Below are 17,504 nucleotides of genomic sequence, written 5' to 3' on the forward strand. Positions count from 1 at the left end.
AAAGCTCCAGCTGCTATGAGAAGCATAGGATCTGTCGAAGGACGCAAATCCTAAGCCCTAAGTGGGCAAATGCCCCCGAAGTGTCAAGTATGAGCTGCCTTTTCCGATGAAGACGCATTTCCTGTCTCAAGCCCTTTGCATGGGCTGCCTCTTTTACCTGGAGTGCCCTTCCTTCAAAATTCAGATCCAAAGGCACTTGCTGGAAAAACTTTCCCTGACCCCGGGGGAATGAGGGGAGGAGGGCAGAATCAGTTGCTACCTCCTCTGGGGGCTCACAGGCCAAACTTCCTTGGTGTGGCACTTGGCACCCTGGGATTGTGCCTGTTTTCCCCGTGGTCTGCTCTCTCCTTCATGAGTGTTGGCCCGATTACGCTGAGAGTCACACAGATCTGCAAATATGTACGTTTTAATTTTAAGATAATGTCTAACATGTTGCAAGGTCCTGCAGGGGACCAGTCCCAACAGAGGGAGAAGAGGCAGGGCCTGTCCTGCCTCCAGTGCCAGGTCTCAGTGGCACCAGTGGCCTTGGGGAGTGAACGTCTTCTGGAGGCAGCAGAGGCCTCCCTGGAGGGGAGCCAGGCAGTAGAAGGCAAGCACTGTGAGGGCTCAGGTTCTGCCCTGGGGGATCCTGGGAAATTGGAGATTGGCACCTGCCCCCAGGCCTTGGCCTCTGTCCCGGGGACCCCACTGTGCCTGCCCAAGTCCACTGCATTCGAGCTCAGGATCCTTTCCCTGTGAGCCAAGACATGTCGCCAGTCCTGCAGGAATGAGGGGAGGAGGCGTCAGGGCAGAGGAAGAGAGCAGGTTCCCTACTCTGGGCACCATGGGCAGCTGGCCCTTGAGAACAGCAGGGCCTGGTGCCCAGCAGGGATGTGGCTTAGGCAGACGGAGGTAGACCATTGGGTGGAAGCTCTGGGAAAGGCTCAGAACAGTCAACAGGAAGGACAGAGGATACACGTACTTGCTGTGCAGCACAAACAGCCTTTGCGAAGGCAAGAGAAAGAAACAGAGAAGGCCAGGGAGAGAGCACATCATTTATCACGTCCCCTCTTGGTCCTCCCTTGTTTCCAGCCTGAAGCCTACCCCTGTCTCATGGCCTCCAGTCCCCCAGTGGCCTCCCAGTCCCTGAGGGCTCTCTCCCACAGGTGACTCTCATTGGCACCACGCCAGGATGAAGGTAATGGCTGGCGTCCAGTGCCCCCAGAACCATCCCACATCTCTAGGGCACTGCCAGGGTCATCATGAGCTGTGTTTCCCCACCTAGCTTCTACCAGGCTTAGCACAACCACATCCAGTTGAGTGTCTCAGGCCTGGTGATTGCCCAAGCAATGGGCCTTGACCCCTCCCCACGGCACTGGTCCTGCACTGGCACACACACCACTTCCCTTCTGTCCACCGTGAGCACATAGAGCCAGCCCGCTCCCAAACTGCAATCCTTGCCCTATGCTCCCCTATAGCCTACAGAGCCTCAGACTGATGGGTACCAAGAGTAGGGGAGGACTGTGGGGGCAGTTGTCTGCCAGCTTGAGCCAGCACTCCAAGGAATGTCCACCCACCCCCAGGCCTCGCATGCCCACACTCACTCCACCTCCCGCTTCCGGATGGCACGGCCAGAGGCCAGCACCTCAGCCACCTTGGACACGATGGGATCGTAATTCATGCTGGCCACAGCGATCACCTCGTCGCCTCTGCAGGGATAGGGTGGTCGAACCTGAGGACTGCCTGGCAGAAGCCCTTCTTAAAAACTCTGACACACTCCTGTCCACCTGGGGCTGGGGGAGGGATCTTGCCAGGGCAAGAGGAATGCCCTGAGCACTAGATCCTCCCTGCTTCGGGGCTCAGGGCTGGGCTCCAGTCTGGAAGGAGTCCTCCTTTCCCACCGAACTCCCGCTCCTTCGAGCCCCCGCTGCATCCCGTTGCTCTCACTTGGTGTAAAAAGCCACAAACTTCAGCTCCTCCAGATCCCCCTGGATGATGACATCGTCGAAGCCTTCTCCGTAGCCTGTGGGGCAGGCAGGCGGGTGGCACCCACGTGAGCCGGGGGAGGTCTGCGCCCTGTGTCCTCCTAACTCCGCCCTGGACACCCCCCGCCCCCAGCAACCTAAGTTCCTTCGAGTAGTCCCCGGCCCCGCCCAGCGAGTTCTTAGGGTGAGGTCATAGCCCCGCCCCCAGGATCCTCGTAGCCCCGCCCTAACATCCAAGTCCCGCCCTAAAAGCTCTCGACCCCGCCCCCCTTTCGAGGCTCCTGGGGTTACCCGCGTAGCGCAGACTCTTGCCAAACATGGCCGTCCAGAGATAGGGCACCGTGCTGATCTCCGCCTCCTGCGCCAGCATGTTCTGGGCCGCCACGCGCCCTGCAGGACCCAGGCCCGTGAGAGCTCCCCCGCTTGCCCTCACCACCCCACACTGCCTGCCCCTGGAGCTCTGGGGACCCCTGACGCGTGTGGCTTCTCCTCCTGGCCTCCCCAGAGGTCAAGAGGCATCATTGCTCAGCCCTCAGCCCAGCTGCAGGTGCAGCTGACTGGTGCAGAGGGGACGCCTGGCTCAAAGCTAGCCACTTAGGCTGCCTCTCTGGAGAATGTGAATGAAGTGTCCTGCCTCTGGAGTCTACTTCTTGGGGTGGAGGAGCTAACCGGCCATTTCAGCTGTGCACACATACAACTAATCAGACCCATCAGGTCTGCAGAGGGAGGAGGATGGGGCATAAATAAATGCCCAGGGAAGCACAGATGACAGCCACACACAGGGCCCCACAGAGGATAGTGTCGGTGACCTCTCAGCTCCTGTGAGGCCCCACTAGACCACAGTATTTGTATGGGACCAGAGTCCCCTGGACTCTCCCAGTGAAATCCTAGCTATACTTGCCTGATGAGTAGCCTTGGGTTCCTTACAACCTAGTCCTTTAGTCCTTGAACTTGAAAAGAAATTGGTACGAGGAGTGGGGTTTCAACAGCAGACCCTCAGATAATATGCAGACAGAGGGAAGGAGAGGTGGGTGCCGAGGAGAAGCCCCTTGCCCAGGCAGGGGGTCTGGCGTTCCTCTCTACGAGGCAGAGAGGTGGCCAACTTGCTGGCACCTGCAGCTTGGGGGCCCAGACCAGGTGTGCACAGTGGGTGAGGCTTGGGGGATTTGGCGGCCACCAAATGTGAGGAGGGGAAAGCTATTCCTCAGAAAGCACAATGTCCCCACTGAGCCCAGGTCTCCAGGCCTAGCTGCTCCCTCCGGGGACCTGCACGAGGCAAGTGAGTTCACAGAGATGGTCGAGTAGCCCGAGGGAAACAGAGGCATTAAGTGGGAAGCTGACCTACTAAATCCTTCTCCCTCCCCAGGGTGCTGCACAGTTTCGTCAGGAATTCTGCAGAGCATGTCCTTGAGGACAAAAGGAAAGGCTAGGGGAAGGACAACTGGGATTGGGGGTCTGTGGCTGGCTAAATGGGGTGTCCAGAGGGCACTGAAGGAAGGTCTCTGTATATTGGCCACAGAGCCACTGTGCACTGGCACTGGCTTGATCACCTGGATGAGGCTGGCCATACAGGCCACCACAGGTCCTTAACTGCCTAACACAGCGTCCAGGACCCAAGGCCAGCAACTGAGGCATGGGCCTGGGGGAGACCCTGGGAAAGTCTCCCACCCCCCAACTTGCCTTGGGGTTGGCCATACCCTGGGCATGAGCCATCTGCCAGTGAGGGATGTTCACTTTCCGATTGTTCCTCCAAGCAAGGGGGAAGGTGACAGCATCGCCAGCCGCAAACACACCTGGGACGTTGGTCTGCATCATCTGTGGGGGGAAGGCCCAGGGCTCTATGGGGGAGACGGGGGCCCTGACCTGGACCTCCCACCACCCTGCCCTCCCTCCCCAGCCCCACCTTGTTGACAGGGATGAAGCCTCGGGAATCCAGACCAATGCCACTCTGTCTCAGGAAGCCCGTGGCGGGCACCGCACCTGACAGGACAGGCCACTGTGTCCACTCCCCGACCTCACCCTTCTCCCTCCTCCGTGCTGGCCATGCCCCGCGCCCTCACTCCCTGCACCAGCCCCAGGCTGACGTCCACAGGTGCCCACCCTGGGGCCTTCCTGCATCCCGTCCCCTCTGCATGGACCCCCACAGACCCCTGGGCCTTCCATCAGGCCTCAGGTATTGCCTCCTCCAGGAAGCACTCCATGAAGCCCCCAGGTGGGGGTTGGCACGCCATGCCTCCTCAACCCCCAGCTTTGTACCCCTCCAGCTGGCACCTCAGCTGGGGCAGGAGCCAGTTAGAGGCTGGCCTGCGCCCCGCAGCCCACACGGGGCAGGGCAGGCGCTGAGCATTAGAGGGCAGCAGTCACTGGACGCAGCCACCGTGCCAGGCCCCGGCAAAGCCTGGGACACACCTTCCCCAACAGCCCTGTGAAGTGGGTATGGTTGGGGTCCCCATTTTTACAGATGTGGAAACTGGGACTTAGGGCAGGGAAGGGACTAGTCCAAGGTCACTTGTGAGTGTGTACAGGGGGCCCTGCTCATCCATGCCGGCCTGCCCACCCACTCACCAATGCCCACCACGCAGACGTCGGCCCGCACGACCTTGCTGCTCTTCAGCACGACCTCCTTCAGCTGTGGGGAGTGGGGGGTGAGCGGGTGGGCCCGGCTCCTGGGCTCAGGCCAGAGGCACAGCAAGCGGCAGGCAGCAGGGAGAAGGCCCACCTTTCCCTCCTGGGCCCGCAGCTCCAACACCTCTGTCTGCATGTAGAACTTCACCCGGTTGTTCTCAAACATCTGGCAGGGCAAGCGGGCGGGCAGGCAGTGCGTGAGAGCCCAGCCTGGGCCTGGGCTGCACCCCAGAGTTCTGAGGGGCCAGGTGCTGGGTGGGCTCACCTTCATCAGGGCACGACCCACGCGCTCCCCCAGGAACCTCCTGAAGGGCGTCTCCTCCAACTCCACCACAGACACCGAGTGGGCCTTCTCGGTCAGATAAGCGGCCACCTCCATCCCTGGGGTGGTGGGCAGTGGGTGGCAGGCTGGCATCCTGCACCTCCCAGGGCCAGCACTGCCATGGGACAAGCCATGATGACCTAACCATTCCCCACCATCCCCAGTGCCCCCGCGGCTCACCCAGGAAGCCAGCTCCCACGACGACCACATTGCGGCCTCGGGCCAGCCTCACCACGCGATTGGCATCCTCTGGCGTCCGGATGGTGAACACATTCTCCACCTCTTTGCCTTTGCAGCTCAGGGTCTTAGGGCTGAGACACAGCAGCGTCAGGGAGGGCCTCCCGGCAGCCGCAGCCCTCCCGTCCTGGCCGGTGCCCTGCCCAGTGTCCAGCGGGGGGCAGGAGGGAGACATCCTCCCACCTGCTCCCTGGCGCCAGCAGCAGCTTGCTGTACTCCAGCTTGAAGCCATCCTTGAACACGACCTTCTTGTTTCTCACGTCCACTGTGACCACCTGCAACGCCCGCCGGGCAAACCATGGGCCTGGGCACAGATCTGGGCCTCTCCACCCACTCCTGGAGCCTAGCCAGACCCTCTGAGCAGCTCCCCCAGGGGCTGTTCCCGCCACCTGGGCTTCATTCCTTTTTTTTTTTTTTTTTTTTGAGGCACAGTCTCGCTCTGTCACCCCACCTAGAGTGCAGTGGCATCATCATAGTTCACTGCAACCTCAAACTCCTGGGCTCAAGCCATCCTCCTGCCTCAGCCTCCCAAGTAGCTGGGACTACAGGCATGCACACCACCATGTCTGGCTAATTTTTTCTATTTTTTGTAGAGACGGGGTCTCGCTCTTGCTCAGACTGGTCTCGAACTCCTGAGCTCAAGCGATCCTCCCCCTCAGCCTCCTAGAGTGCTGGGATTACAGGCGTGAGCCACCGCGCCCGGCCTGGGCTTCATTCCTTAAGCTTCAGACATCACCTTCCCCTCAAAGCCCTCCTTACCTCCCAAGTCCCATCCGGCCCTCCCTCTCCTGTCCCAGCCCTGACCAGATCACCCGTCTCCCCACCCTGCGGCTCTGAGCACCCCCACACCCCCGGGGGCCCACACGGCCTCGTGACCTTCATGCTCCCACCTGAGCCTGTTTCCCACCCTTGACCCTGTACCTGGGCCTCGGTGAGCACCTCGATGCCGTAGGCTCGGAAGAACTCCTTGGGCCTCAGGGCCAGCTGCTCAGGCTGTGCGTCCAGGGACTGCAGGAGACAGCCAGCCTGAGACAGGGCCAGGCAGCCACTGTTCCATGCTACAGCAGAGCACACGGGACCCAGGGAGCATGGGGACAGCCCCAGGTCACACAGGGGCTGCAGGACGGAACTCAACAGACCCAGATCTTTTGGGAGAACCACAGACGGGCCTGGCATGAGCGCAGAGGGCTTATCACCTGTGGGGTGACAAGCAAGCCTTCACACGGGCCTGACTGGGACCCAGAGGGACAGGGCCCCCACTCGCCCGACCCCCCACCTTGCTGAGCTTGGGCCGGTCATAGGGGAGGTGCCGGTCCAGCGTGCACAGGACGATCCGGTCCGAGAAGCCCTCCTGCCGCAGTGTCTCCGCACACACCAGGCCAGCTGCACCTGAGGGGGCGCCATGGGCCAGGGACCACTTCTCTGCACTCCCGCCTCCCTCCCTGCCCCTCATACCCCACCACCAACCTGCACCCACAATGAGCACGTTGGTGCTGCCGCTGTGCCCAGCACTTGGAGAGATGCACTTGGCCATCACCTTGGTCCTTCGCTGCAGCTGCAGGGCCTGGGGGTGGCGGGAGGGTGGGGGCCGGCTGGGAGCTGGGGTCATGGCCATCCGTCGTGAGCCCTCATTCCAACAGCCAAGACCAGCCCAGCCTCATGCCCAGCGCACCGCCCCTCACTCTGTTCCCGAGACACATGTGCCAGGCACCCTCCTCCCACAGGGCCTTCCCACATGCTGTTCTCTGGGCCAGGATGCCCTCCCCATCTGTCCCTTCTGCCTGAGCCCCGAGCCGTCCCCTCACCTGTTTGCTGGCCCGGACGTACACCTTCTCCTTCTCAATCTTCACCTGCAAGGGCTGCATTGCTCAGGACCAGCCCTAGCCCCGCACCCCCAGGCTCCCACCCCACCGCATCCTGGCCCCACCTGGAACTTGTGCAGACTGTCCAGGCCCGGGAAGTCCTCCAGGTCCCCGGTGCTGATGTTGAAGCAGGCACCATGCCAGGGGCAGCGCACTCGGCCGCGGGACAGCACGCCTGGGAGTGGGAGGTGCTAGGCTGGGGCCACCAGCAGGGGTTCCTGTGTCCCAGCAACTGCTAGCCCCTCCCCACAGCCCAGGAGACCCCACTAATAGATGAGGACCCTGAAGCCCAGGGAGGAGCCGAGCTGGAGCTGGCCCGGGGCCTGGGAGGTCCTGCCCCTGCTGCCGACACGCAACCTGCACATCTCACCTTTCACCAGGGGTGCGCCGTAGTGCGGACACTTGTGGCCCAGGGCGTGGAATTCCCCGTTGTCCTTCACCAGCAACACCTTCCCCCAACCCAGCTCCACTTCCCGCATCCTGGGGAGCAGCTGTGCTGAGAGGTCAGGCCAGGCGACAGGCATGCCCTGCTGCGGGCACCCCCTCCTGGGGCCAGCCCCCCGGGGAGCAGGCCCAGACCAGCAGAAGCCACAGAGGCAGCGTCCAGGAGGAGCCGGTCTTAGCCCCTTCCAGGCCCCCCAGGGAGCTCCCCCATCCATGGCCCGTACCTTCCCTTCCCACCTTGGGGCCCCTGGTCCCCCTCCCAAGCCCAGCACCCACTGGCCATTCTCGAGGTCCTTGACGTGGCAGACGGCAGCCTCCACGCAGTCCTGGGGGCCGGGGTAGGGGTGAGGAGTGGGCAGGCGCTCCTCGGCGTGGAAGTGGCGGGCTGTGCCGTTGCCCTGGTAGGACCGAGGGCTGCCCTTCCCGCTGGCCGACAGCTCCTCCTTGCCCCGCTCCTTCTCAGGCAGCACCACCTCGATCTTGAGCTCCACTGTGGGTGGGCAGCGCCATGAGCCCCCCAGCTCAGCCCGTGTCCGCTCCTGCCTCAAGCTGGGGGCAGCTCGTGGGGGGCTCAGACTCCCCAGGACTCCCCCTGCCCCGCCAGCAACCAGCCTTACAGCCTTAAAACCAGCAAGAAGCAGAGGGAAGGAGCTCCGGGTCTGTTTGAATTACTTTCTGCAATTACAATATTAGGAGGTGGGCACAGAGCAGAGCGCTTTTGACCCTGAAACTCCCCCTCTCTGGGAATCTAGTGGGGGAAGAACCCTGAGGCCCTAAGTCTGGCACATTCTGACTGACGACAGGTGATGGGGTGTGACTCCTGGGCAGACACTCAGGGGCCCAAACTGGCCACAGCTCAATTCCCAGCTGGTGGATCTGGGTGACAGGGAATTGAAGGTCCGTTGTTCTATTCTTTTTTTTTTTTTTTTTGTTGAGACAGAGTCTCACTCTGTTGCCCAGGCTAGAGTGAGTGCCGTGGCGTCAGCTTAGCTCACAGCAACCTCAAACTCCTCGGCTTAAGCGATCCTACTGCCTCAGCCTCCCGAGTAGCTGGGACTACAGGCATGCGCCACTATGCCCGGCTAATTTTTTCTATATAGATTTTTAGTTGTCCATATAATGTCTTTCTATTTTTTAATAGAGACGGGGTCTCGCTCAGGCTGGTCTCGAACTCCTGACCTTGAGCAATCCACCCGCCTCGGCCTCCCAGAGTGCTAGGATTACAGGCGTGAGCCACCGCGCCCGGCCCCGTTGTTCTATTCTTGCAACTTTCCCATAGGTTTGAATTTTTTTTCAAAATTAAAAAATGAAAGGTACACAATTTCAGCTTTTTAAAATAGCTTTTCTCACCAGTTTGAGAATCACTCATGATTGACCAAGCGCTGGTTTTTCCCGTGCAGGGGTCTGGGGCCCCGGGAGTGAACCCCACAGGGGCGGGGTGCATGGGCACAGCACAGAGGGGGTGCAGGCGCCCAGGGCGTCCACACAGAAGACACTTGCTCCGCGTGCCCGTGGGGCCCAGTCTAGAGGGGAGTTAGCTGGAGACTGTCATTTTCCTCTTTATACTTTTCCACATTTTCCAAATTCCCTACGATGTGCCTGCGGTATTTTTCTAATTAGAAGGGAACAATAAACAGAATTTTTAGCAGCGATAATCCGGCCTCCCGGGCTGCTGCGGCCCCTGGCACAGCGTGGGCCGATGCCGAGCAGGGGCCGCCCCTCTCCATCCCCAGCACACCAGAGCCTGCAGCTTTCTCCCGGCCCCACCTCTCGTCCCCTCCACCTCGGCCCTGACACCCCACAAACAAAGAAGCCAGCCTGGCTGCTGAGACGCACCTCCCAGCCTGTGCCCCCTCCCCATCCTCACGACCCAGCCCCCAGCTCAGCCCCAGGCCCAGCAGGGGACAGGGCTGAAGGTCAGTTCCTTGACTCCAGCCTGGCAGGGGACGCAGAGCACACAGCCACGCTGAGGCTGTCCTGTCAGGTAGGGGGGTGGTCACCGGTGGGGTATTTCCCCTCCATTTTCTACATTTTATGTAATGGTGTTAGAATGTTTTTGGAAGAATTAAAAAGAAAAATGCTTTGGACTCAGCTGACACCAGCTATGTGAGCTGTGGGAGCTCACAGGAACAGCCTGGTGGGGGGCCAGAGAGCGGCCAAGCCAGGCTGTTTTCATCCTCTGCTCCTTCCAGAAGGCTCCAAGGCACGCTCGCCAAGACAGTGTAACGGAAGCATTAAGTCAGTGGAAAGGTGTGTGTGGGGGGCGTGTCTCTGCTCACCCATAGAACTAATCGACCCCAGCTCCATGACTGCCAGCTGCCCACAAGACCCTTTGTCCTCAATCTCTTCCTTATAAAACAGAGAGAACAGCATCTACCTCTTTGGTTTAGCGAATGCTGAAGGGGATGATATATGTAATCCAGAGTAGAAGCTCAGTAAATGGAGTTGGGTAGTAGTGTTTTATCAGTTAGCTCTGAGCCTCCTGGCAGCCACGGGGAGGAGGGAAAGCCTTTAGGTAGCCCCATGGCTTAACAAAGGGCAGGTGACCAGATGCCAAGAGAGCTGCACTTCCCCCCAGCTCTGAGTCCAGCAGGGACTGGCCTGGAGTTTTCCCATCAAGAACATGGAACCCTGAGGACAGCGCAGGGAGCGTATGCTGATGTTCACGCAGCCACGGAATCGAGTGGACAGGATAGAAAGTGAAGAACTTGCACAAAGATCTTCTGCTTGCTCTGGTCTCCCCGGGGCCCCTTCTGACCCCAGCTGAACTTTCATGCCCCAAACGCTCTCACTGCCTGAAGTTCTCTGAGCCTCACCCCTGACCTGCCCAGATGGGTACCTCTGGCTATAGCCCACAGGGGAGCCCTGGCGGCAGAGAGCCCAGCTCACAGAATGATAATGTTCCGCAAGTGCTTCCTGTGTGCCAGGCCACACATGAGGACATGGAGACTCAGAGAGGTGAAATCACCTGCCCAACGCTACACAGCCAGGAAGAGGCAAGGCTGGATTCGGGTTCAAGAGTCCATGTTCTTAGCACTGCCTCTGGGGTGGTGATAGTGGCCACTAGAAGTCTTGGGGCTGCATGTCCCAGGCAGGCCAGCCCTTTGGAGTCCTTTAAAAGAAACCGCAGGTGGCATCTTCTCCCAGGGCCTCCTGCCAGCCCGGCAGTCCCACAGGCGCCCAGTGTGGGGCCAGTTGGCAACCTTCTGCCACTCACAAGGGCGAGCAATGGACCTCAGTTGCGTGAGGCGTGCGTTGAGGCAAGGAGGACGGTGGCATGCGGCCCAGGCCTGGGCGTCCACAGCACAGCAGTGGGGGGAGGGGCTACCTGGAGCAGGCACAGGTGGGTCCCTCTGCACGGTGGGGGGTGGGGCGGCACAGCTCTCCCCCCTCCCCCGAGTTCTCCCTCAGACCCAGGAAAAGGAGACAAGGCTGGAGAGTGCCAAGGTAATGGAGCCGCAGCGTATCGGGTAAGGGGAGCTGGGGCGAGCCGCTGGGCAGGGTGGCTGGCAGGGGCAGGGGCAGCACTGGCTGGGCTCTGGAGGCCTCTCTGGGCCTTGGTTTCTCCATCTGTGACATGGCTGCACACCCCTGCTTCCCTGGGTGTTGCAAGGGGCAAGAGGGACAGTGGTGCCAGAGGGAGAGCCCCACACACATGGGTCTCCCGTGGAGGACGGACTCAGACTTCCCCGGTACCCAGGACACCCCCACTTCTGGCTGGGGCTGCTCAGGCTGGGCAGGGTGGAGGTTTCCTGCACAAATGGAGGGGTGTGCCCAGAACAGCTGAGGCGGCAGCCTGAGCTCATGCCAGGTCGGAGAGGCAAAGGTGGTGGGGACCAGCCTGCTGCATCCTCGCAGCAACTTTGAGAGGTCAGCGCGGTCAGGCCCACTTTGTAGAGAGGCAAACTGAGGCTCAGGGAGGTAACTTGCATGCACTAGGTCACACAGTGGCTCAGGGTGTCCCCAGAAGCCCACTTCCCAAGGCTTGAGGGACGCTGCCCCCACCCAACCCCCACCATAGGAGGAACCCTCCTCTCCCCATTCCAAGAGGGACTCAGCCGCTATTCCCACCACCGACACCCAAAGCCCCCAATAAAGAGGGGCACCCACTGGAGGGGGGGCCAGGAGAGCTGCTCCAGGCCCCCACCCGCTCCTGCCTGCAGCGTATTAACATTCTGCGTGGCTCCTGCCTAGCCTGACCTACTTCGGAGGCGGCGAGTGCAGAGGGGAGGAGGAGGAGGGAGGAGTTGGGGGGAGGGAGGATGGAAGCAAGAGGTACCTGGCTTGGGCTTGGAGAAGCAGCCGCCCATGGCGAGTGGCCTGAGGATGGGTGGGCAGGCAGGAGCGCAGACTGGGCTGTCAGAGGCCTAGGGCGCCCCCCATGGGGCGGGACCCCCTGCGACCCTTGGAGATGCTGGAGCAGCCATCCCAGCTGGAGCTGCCTCTAGGACCTGCAGGGACACTGGGGCATCAAGACAGGGCTTGGATGGGGGTGTGTGTAGTGACACAGAGACAAGCTTCTAGAAAAGTCCTGCATTTGAGCCTGGAGCCATTGTGTGCAGGGAAACTGGGTCCCAGAGGCATGGGACCCTGGAGGGCACCTCCCTTTTAGGGCTCTCCAAGCCCAGCACCCTCACTCCCACCTCTTCCTTTGCCCTGGGCTGTTCCTGCTGCCAGGGGAGCCCCTCTGCCCTAACCTAAGCCATCCTCAGTCCAGCCCCACAGCCGCCTTGTCCAGGAAGTCCTCCCTGATTTCTGCTTTACTCTCAGGCCCCCAGTCCTTGACTTCCTCTCTACAGAGCTCACAGCCTGGGAGCTCTGGGACCCCCAATTTCCTGGGAGGCTACCATGCCTGGGATCAAACCCTGGGTCACCTTGGGCAAGCCAAGGCCCTCCTGGTCCGGTTTCTCCTTCCTACAGTGGGGGTGACACTGGCTTCCCCTAGCCCCCACCCGTGCTGGCACTCAGATACCCACCTCCTCCAAGGGCCCCACTGCTCCTTGTTCCTAGCCCAGCAGCGGGCCGAGGCTGAGGCTGCTGGCCGTGGGAGGCAGGGCGAGGAGGGCAGGGGTCCAGGAGGCGGCCCAGCCTCCCCCGCCCCCCAGCGTGATTGTGGCCAGGAGGGGCCGGGAGTGGGTGTGGGGCTGGGCCAGTCACTGGTCCCCAGGGAAACCCAGCTCTATGGTGAACAAAAGTGGGCGGCCAGCCCGGGCCTGACAGGGTTAGGGGAGAGAGGGAAGCCAGGCACACAGCCCTGCCACAGCCCGCCCCCTCCTGTCCATCACTAATGCCCACCAAGCCCGCGGTGCTGAGGTCATGCCCGGCAGCAGATGGAGAAACCGATGGGCCAAGGTCTCATCAAGGTCAATCGGCAGGTGGCGGTATGTGTATGGCCTCCCCCCTGCCCACTCCAGTTAGTTCTAAAATGGGCAGGGGCCCAGGAAGCCACCATATCACCCTAACCCTAACGCCCTGCAGGCCACCTGGTTGGGGGAGGGAGCACATACTCAGCAGAGAAATCCCTGCTGCCAAGGTGTCCTCAAAGCCACAGGGTGGGCCTTCCGGAAGATGCAACTGACAGGTGGACTCTGGAAGGCCCAGGACAAAGGCGTAGCCTCCTTGTTTACAACTGACCATCCCACTATCATCCCCCTGGAAGTTCTTCCTCTGGAAGTTCTTCCTCAAGTCTAACTAGAGGTGGGGCTAAGGCCCCCCTGGTCTGGCCCAGATACCAGGAAGGGCCGTGGGTAGGAGGACAGGTTGGGGAGGACCATCTACCACCTGGCCCTGATCTTACCTGCCCTAGAAGTGCCCGTGACAGGCCAGGAGATGGTGGTTCCCAAAGCCACCTGGGCGTACCCTTGCTCTTTTCCCCACTTGTCACCAAGGCTGGTCTGTAAACCTCCGCCAACAGCCGCCCCACCTGCCCCCTCCCTGGGCACTAAGGGGCCCCTCCGCGGGTGCTGGCTTCACCTCTGGCTCAGCCCTGCCCATTCTTTCCTGCCTGACCTCAGACCCCAGAAGAGGTCAGACCTGGTCTTGCCACCAGAGGCCTGTCCCTGCCATTCCCTCCCTTCCCCGGCACCCATGGGTCTAAACCCTCCAGGGCTTCAGGCCTCGAAGGAGACTCCAGGGGCTTTTTGCTGCTACCCACTGCACGCTAGGTTGACTTGGAGCCCAGTGACACCACTCAAAGGCAAAGGGCCTTGCCAGGGGCGTGGAGGGAGGGTCCCCAAGTTTGTGTGGCGTGCTGTCTGTTGTCCACAAGCTGCCACTGCTGAAAAGTTCTAACAGTGCCCAGCGCTAACTCCTCACCGGGAGCCCGTGTCCTGTCCCGGGGACCCCGACAACCTGTGAGACAGGCACTGAATTCGCCCCACCTCACACAGGTGCCCCGGCCGGACAGGAGCCTCTCCGCAGTCCTCCACCTCCCCCACCCTCGCCCCTGGGGCTCCTGCCCAGCTTGGGCCCTCAGTGGCTTCCAGGCGTCCTGGGGGTGCTGTCTGAGCTCCTCGGCCCTGCGTCCAATTTGGGGGGGCTCCGCTCCCGCCCCTCCCCCACGGGGCTCGGCGCAAACCTGGTGTCCACTCTCCCTGCCTTTGCACGTGCAGTTCCCGGTCTCGGAAGCCGGTTCCATCAGCCTTGCCGGCTCCGTCCGGGTCCCACTGCCGGCCCCTCCCTGCGGCCCACGAAGGGGACTGGCACACAGTAGGGTCCCCGCGGCGAGCGGGGGAGGGGCCGGCGGGGGAGGGGAGGAGGACAAGGTCCGCTCCGGCCCCCGGCCTGTCTCTCCAGCCCACCCCCATTCCCCAACGCGCCGGCCCCGGGTCCGAGACCCGCGAGAGCGCTGGCCGGGACGCGGGGCGACGGAGCCGGGGCGGGGTGGGGGCCGGGGTCCCCGGGCGGGCGCTCACCTGGGCTCGGCGCGGGCCTGGGATCGGGAAGCGCTCGGGGCCGCGGCCGCGGGGGGGGGCGGGGAGGAGCGGGCGGGGGCGGGGCTGGCGCTGCGGCGACACTGCGGCCGGGAGCCCGCGGCGCCCAGCACCGCCCCGCGGGGCCAGGCGGGTGGGGGGCGGCCAGGGGTCAGGGGTCAGGCCCGATCGGAGTCGCAGGGCGTGGGGAGGCAGCCGGGGGCCCCTCGGGACGTGCACGCCTCGGGCTAGGTCTGGGTCGCCAGGGATTCCCGCGACCCCCGAGGGACGCCAAGTTGCGCCATGTGCCAGGTTGGGTTCTTTTTCCGTTTCTCTCTTTCCTAAGTCTCTGAACCATCCCTGGGTGGCGTGGGGGAAGTCGAATCAGCCGAAGAAACCTCTCCAAGAAAGAAAACCTAAGTCACACCCGGATTCCCCACAGATACCTTCCCCCGTTTGGGGAGTTCAGTTTCTCAGGTCTCCTAGCTCTCTCCTGGCCCTCTCCCCACATGTTACAGGGTCTGTTTTAAATGATATTTTATTACATTTTTCCCCACCTGTCATTACATCAGGTAAACTTCCTGGGTCTCCATAAATCACGTTGTGCCCCCTCCAGGAAGCCCTCCGGACCAGCCTCCCCAGGCTCTAGTAGGCCCCAGGCTCTATTCTGGCCCCTGGCACGTGGGTGTTTTATTGTCCTTAATGTCTGGATCTCTGCCTTGTGATCAGGGAGAGCTTGTCCCTCTAGCAGCCTGGAGCACAGAGACAATGTGGGTCTCTAGTCCCCTGTGCCAGGCAATCCCCCCACAGAGTGGGGGGGACAAGCGCCATGGGGAAGGGGCTCAGGGAGGCTGAGGCTTGCCCAGGGCAGGAGCAGGGCTTGCATGGGTCACACTCAGGGCAGGTGGTTGGTGCTCAGGCCTGCAGGGACATATGGCTCTGCTCAGGCCAATCCTCTGGGGTCACACACATGTGGTTTCTACAGTGTGATTGTTGCCACTGCCACAGGAGAGGCCATGTCACTGGGCAGATGGCCATCCCCCGCCCCACCTCAGAGTCCCACCCTAACCAGGAAGACAATGTTCCCCATCAGAAACCATAGCTGTGACTTTACATGCATTTCATTTATTCCTTTAACCATCACAACAGCCCACGGAGGAAGATTCTCTATCCCCAATTTACAAATAGGGAAACAGATTCGGAGAGCTGAGAAGCAAGGCCACACAGCCGATAAGAGGCTGAGCAGGGACTTACATCCTGGCAGATGGCTCTGCTGTGCTGGGCTATTAGGGAGAGGTGTGGGAGTGGGAGGGGAGAGGCCTGCCAGGCTCGTCCAAAGCCACGGGGTCTCCAGTGCAGAGTTCAAGTTCTGTTCTGTAACCGTGGCAGTGAGTGAACCTCTCTGCCCCAGCTTCCCCAGGACACAGCAGGGTAACTGCAGTGCCCTCCCCCTGGACTGCTGCCAGGACATTATGACAGGTGCAGAGCCAGGCACGGGACAAAGGGGCCCTCAGGAAGTGGGGTGGGAGCTGCTGAGTTTGGGGTGCCAGAGATGAAGCTGGGGGGACAGGTCACTGTGGGGGCTGTGAGGAGGCCAACAACCTGGGGAGACACCCTGACAAAGGGCAAGTGCAGCCCTGACACAGGGCAAGTTCATCGTGGCACCCTTGACCCTGAGGACTGGGCTCGAGGTGCCTGCTGCTCCGTGGTGCGGCAGAAATTGCAAGATCTTTGTGGATCATGAGGTAAAATGGAAGGCAGGCTGGAAAGGCGATAGCATTCTAGCGGCCTTGACTACACCAGATGGGGCGAATGGTTAGGCTCCACCCCAGGTAAGGTGACCTGGGCTGTCTGGTAGCCTCCCCCACCCCCAGTACCGCAGATACCCTAAAGGCAGGAAGGGGATTACTGAGGCTGGAGAAACAGTGGGTATGGGAGGGGTTAGCCCCCACGGCCTAGCAGGGGGCTGATCCCTAGGCACCCCCATCATGCAGCAGGCTTGCCCCTGCCCTCCTTACATCCACTCCCTGCTGTCAGTTTCCCCAGTTCCTCACTCCACTCAACCTGGGTCTCCAAGCAGGGGTGTGCAGGATGGGTAAGAAAGTGAGCCAGCTTCGATGCCTAACACTGGGATTGACACTGGCGCCCCCTGGAGGCCAGTCTGGGAGTCAGCAGGGCCCTCCCTGAGCCTGGGGTTCTGGGCAGGGGCAAGACTGGATGCGGAGGTGGATGTCAGCTGATCCCCAGGAAATGTTGAGAGGCTGACACAGCATAGCCAACACCTGAGCGAGGGCAGCCGTGTTGAGGGGCAAGCTGGACGCCAGTGGTGGCCACAGCTGGCTGCATGGAGACTTACTCATGCGGAAGCATAGGTTGGGGAATTCCCTGGGGTGGGGCGCCTGGGCCCAGACCCATCCCCTGCCCTGTCCCCGCCTCCCTGCCTCCCCTGGCTGCTGCAGCCCAGCCTGTCCCCTGCCCAAGTCTGTCCATACAGGCCTGACCACTGCGTCCCCAGGTGCTCTTCGACTGCGTCCTAGGCCAGCTCCAGCTCATCAGACTCTTCAGGCCCCCTCAAGTTGCTGGCTTTGCTGCCTGCACTGTCCCATACCCAGGCTCTGGGATAACCTGTCCTCATCCCAATGTCCTGGAGGGAGGTGGCAGGAGCTGAGGACAGCCAGCCTGTGAGAGCTCACCAGAGGAAAGAGCATCCAGGCAGAAGAAACCATGGGCAAGGGCAAGGAGGTGAGATGGCAAATTTGGGGAGCTCAGAACGTGCCAGTCCAGTCTAGCTTGGGCATGGAGTTCTGGGCAGGGGTGTAGCGTGGATGAGAGTGGTATGGAGGGCTCAGAAAAGAAGCATACCCGCAACTAGCACTGGCGTTGGACTAGAAGGCAGGAGGTCAGGAGATGCCACAGGGCTGGAGGGTGGGCCCTGCCCCTGCAGCCCTTACTGAGACCCTCTGAGGATTTTATATCATCAAAAGATTGGCAACTCGGCCGGGCGCGGTGGCTCACGCCTGTAATCCTAGCACTCTGGGAGGCCGAGATGGGCGGATCGTTTGAGCTCAGGAGTTCGAGACCAGCCTGAGCAAGAGCGAGACCCCATCTCTACTAAAAAAAATAGAAAGAAATTATATAG

General features: G+C 61.4%; 1 protein-coding gene across 4 annotated transcripts; it reads right to left on the reverse strand.

Annotated features, from left to right (window-relative positions):
* Positions 1-388: 388 nt before the first annotated feature.
* AIFM3 (AIF family member 3) lies at positions 389-14,403 on the reverse strand. 4 transcript variants are annotated; one of them, XM_069497525.1, is made up of 21 exons: positions 14,369-14,403; positions 11,734-11,905; positions 7,731-7,944; positions 7,381-7,490; positions 7,076-7,185; positions 6,954-6,998; positions 6,616-6,712; positions 6,425-6,537; positions 6,070-6,156; positions 5,332-5,423; positions 5,092-5,222; positions 4,855-4,970; positions 4,684-4,755; positions 4,530-4,593; positions 3,868-3,944; positions 3,662-3,779; positions 2,256-2,354; positions 1,927-2,002; positions 1,584-1,688; positions 962-982; positions 389-758 (listed from the first exon to the last, which is right to left on the reverse strand). In XM_069497525.1, the coding sequence occupies exons 2-21, from the start codon at positions 11,762-11,764 to the stop codon at positions 719-721; spliced, it is 1,818 nt and encodes a 605-aa protein (XP_069353626.1). In that variant the 5' UTR covers positions 11,765-11,905; positions 14,369-14,403; the 3' UTR covers positions 389-718. The 4 variants fall into 4 exon arrangements, with proteins under 4 accessions (XP_069353626.1, XP_069353625.1, XP_069353627.1 ...); XM_069497524.1 differs by lacking the exon at positions 14,369-14,403 and adding an exon at positions 12,431-12,475; XM_069497526.1 differs by lacking the exon at positions 962-982.
* Positions 14,404-17,504: the final 3,101 nt, after the last annotated feature.

The sequence above is a fragment of the Eulemur rufifrons genome, chromosome 21 (assembly GCF_041146395.1).
Source record: "Eulemur rufifrons isolate Redbay chromosome 21, OSU_ERuf_1, whole genome shotgun sequence".
Taxonomy (NCBI): Eukaryota; Metazoa; Chordata; class Mammalia; order Primates; family Lemuridae; genus Eulemur; species Eulemur rufifrons.

Excerpts from the sequence above, each read along its gene's own strand:
- AIFM3 (XM_069497525.1), bottom strand. The coding sequence starts at position 11,764 with ATGGGCGGCTGCTTCTCCAAGCCCAAGCCAG. Across the intron at positions 7,945-11,733 it reads CTTCTCCAAGCCCAAGCCAG|TGGAGCTCAAGATCGAGGTG; the intron begins GTACCTCTTGCT and ends GCCCACCCACAG. Across the intron at positions 7,186-7,380 it reads CGGCGCACCCCTGGTGAAAG|GCGTGCTGTCCCGCGGCCGA; the intron begins GTGAGATGTGCA and ends TCCCACTCCCAG.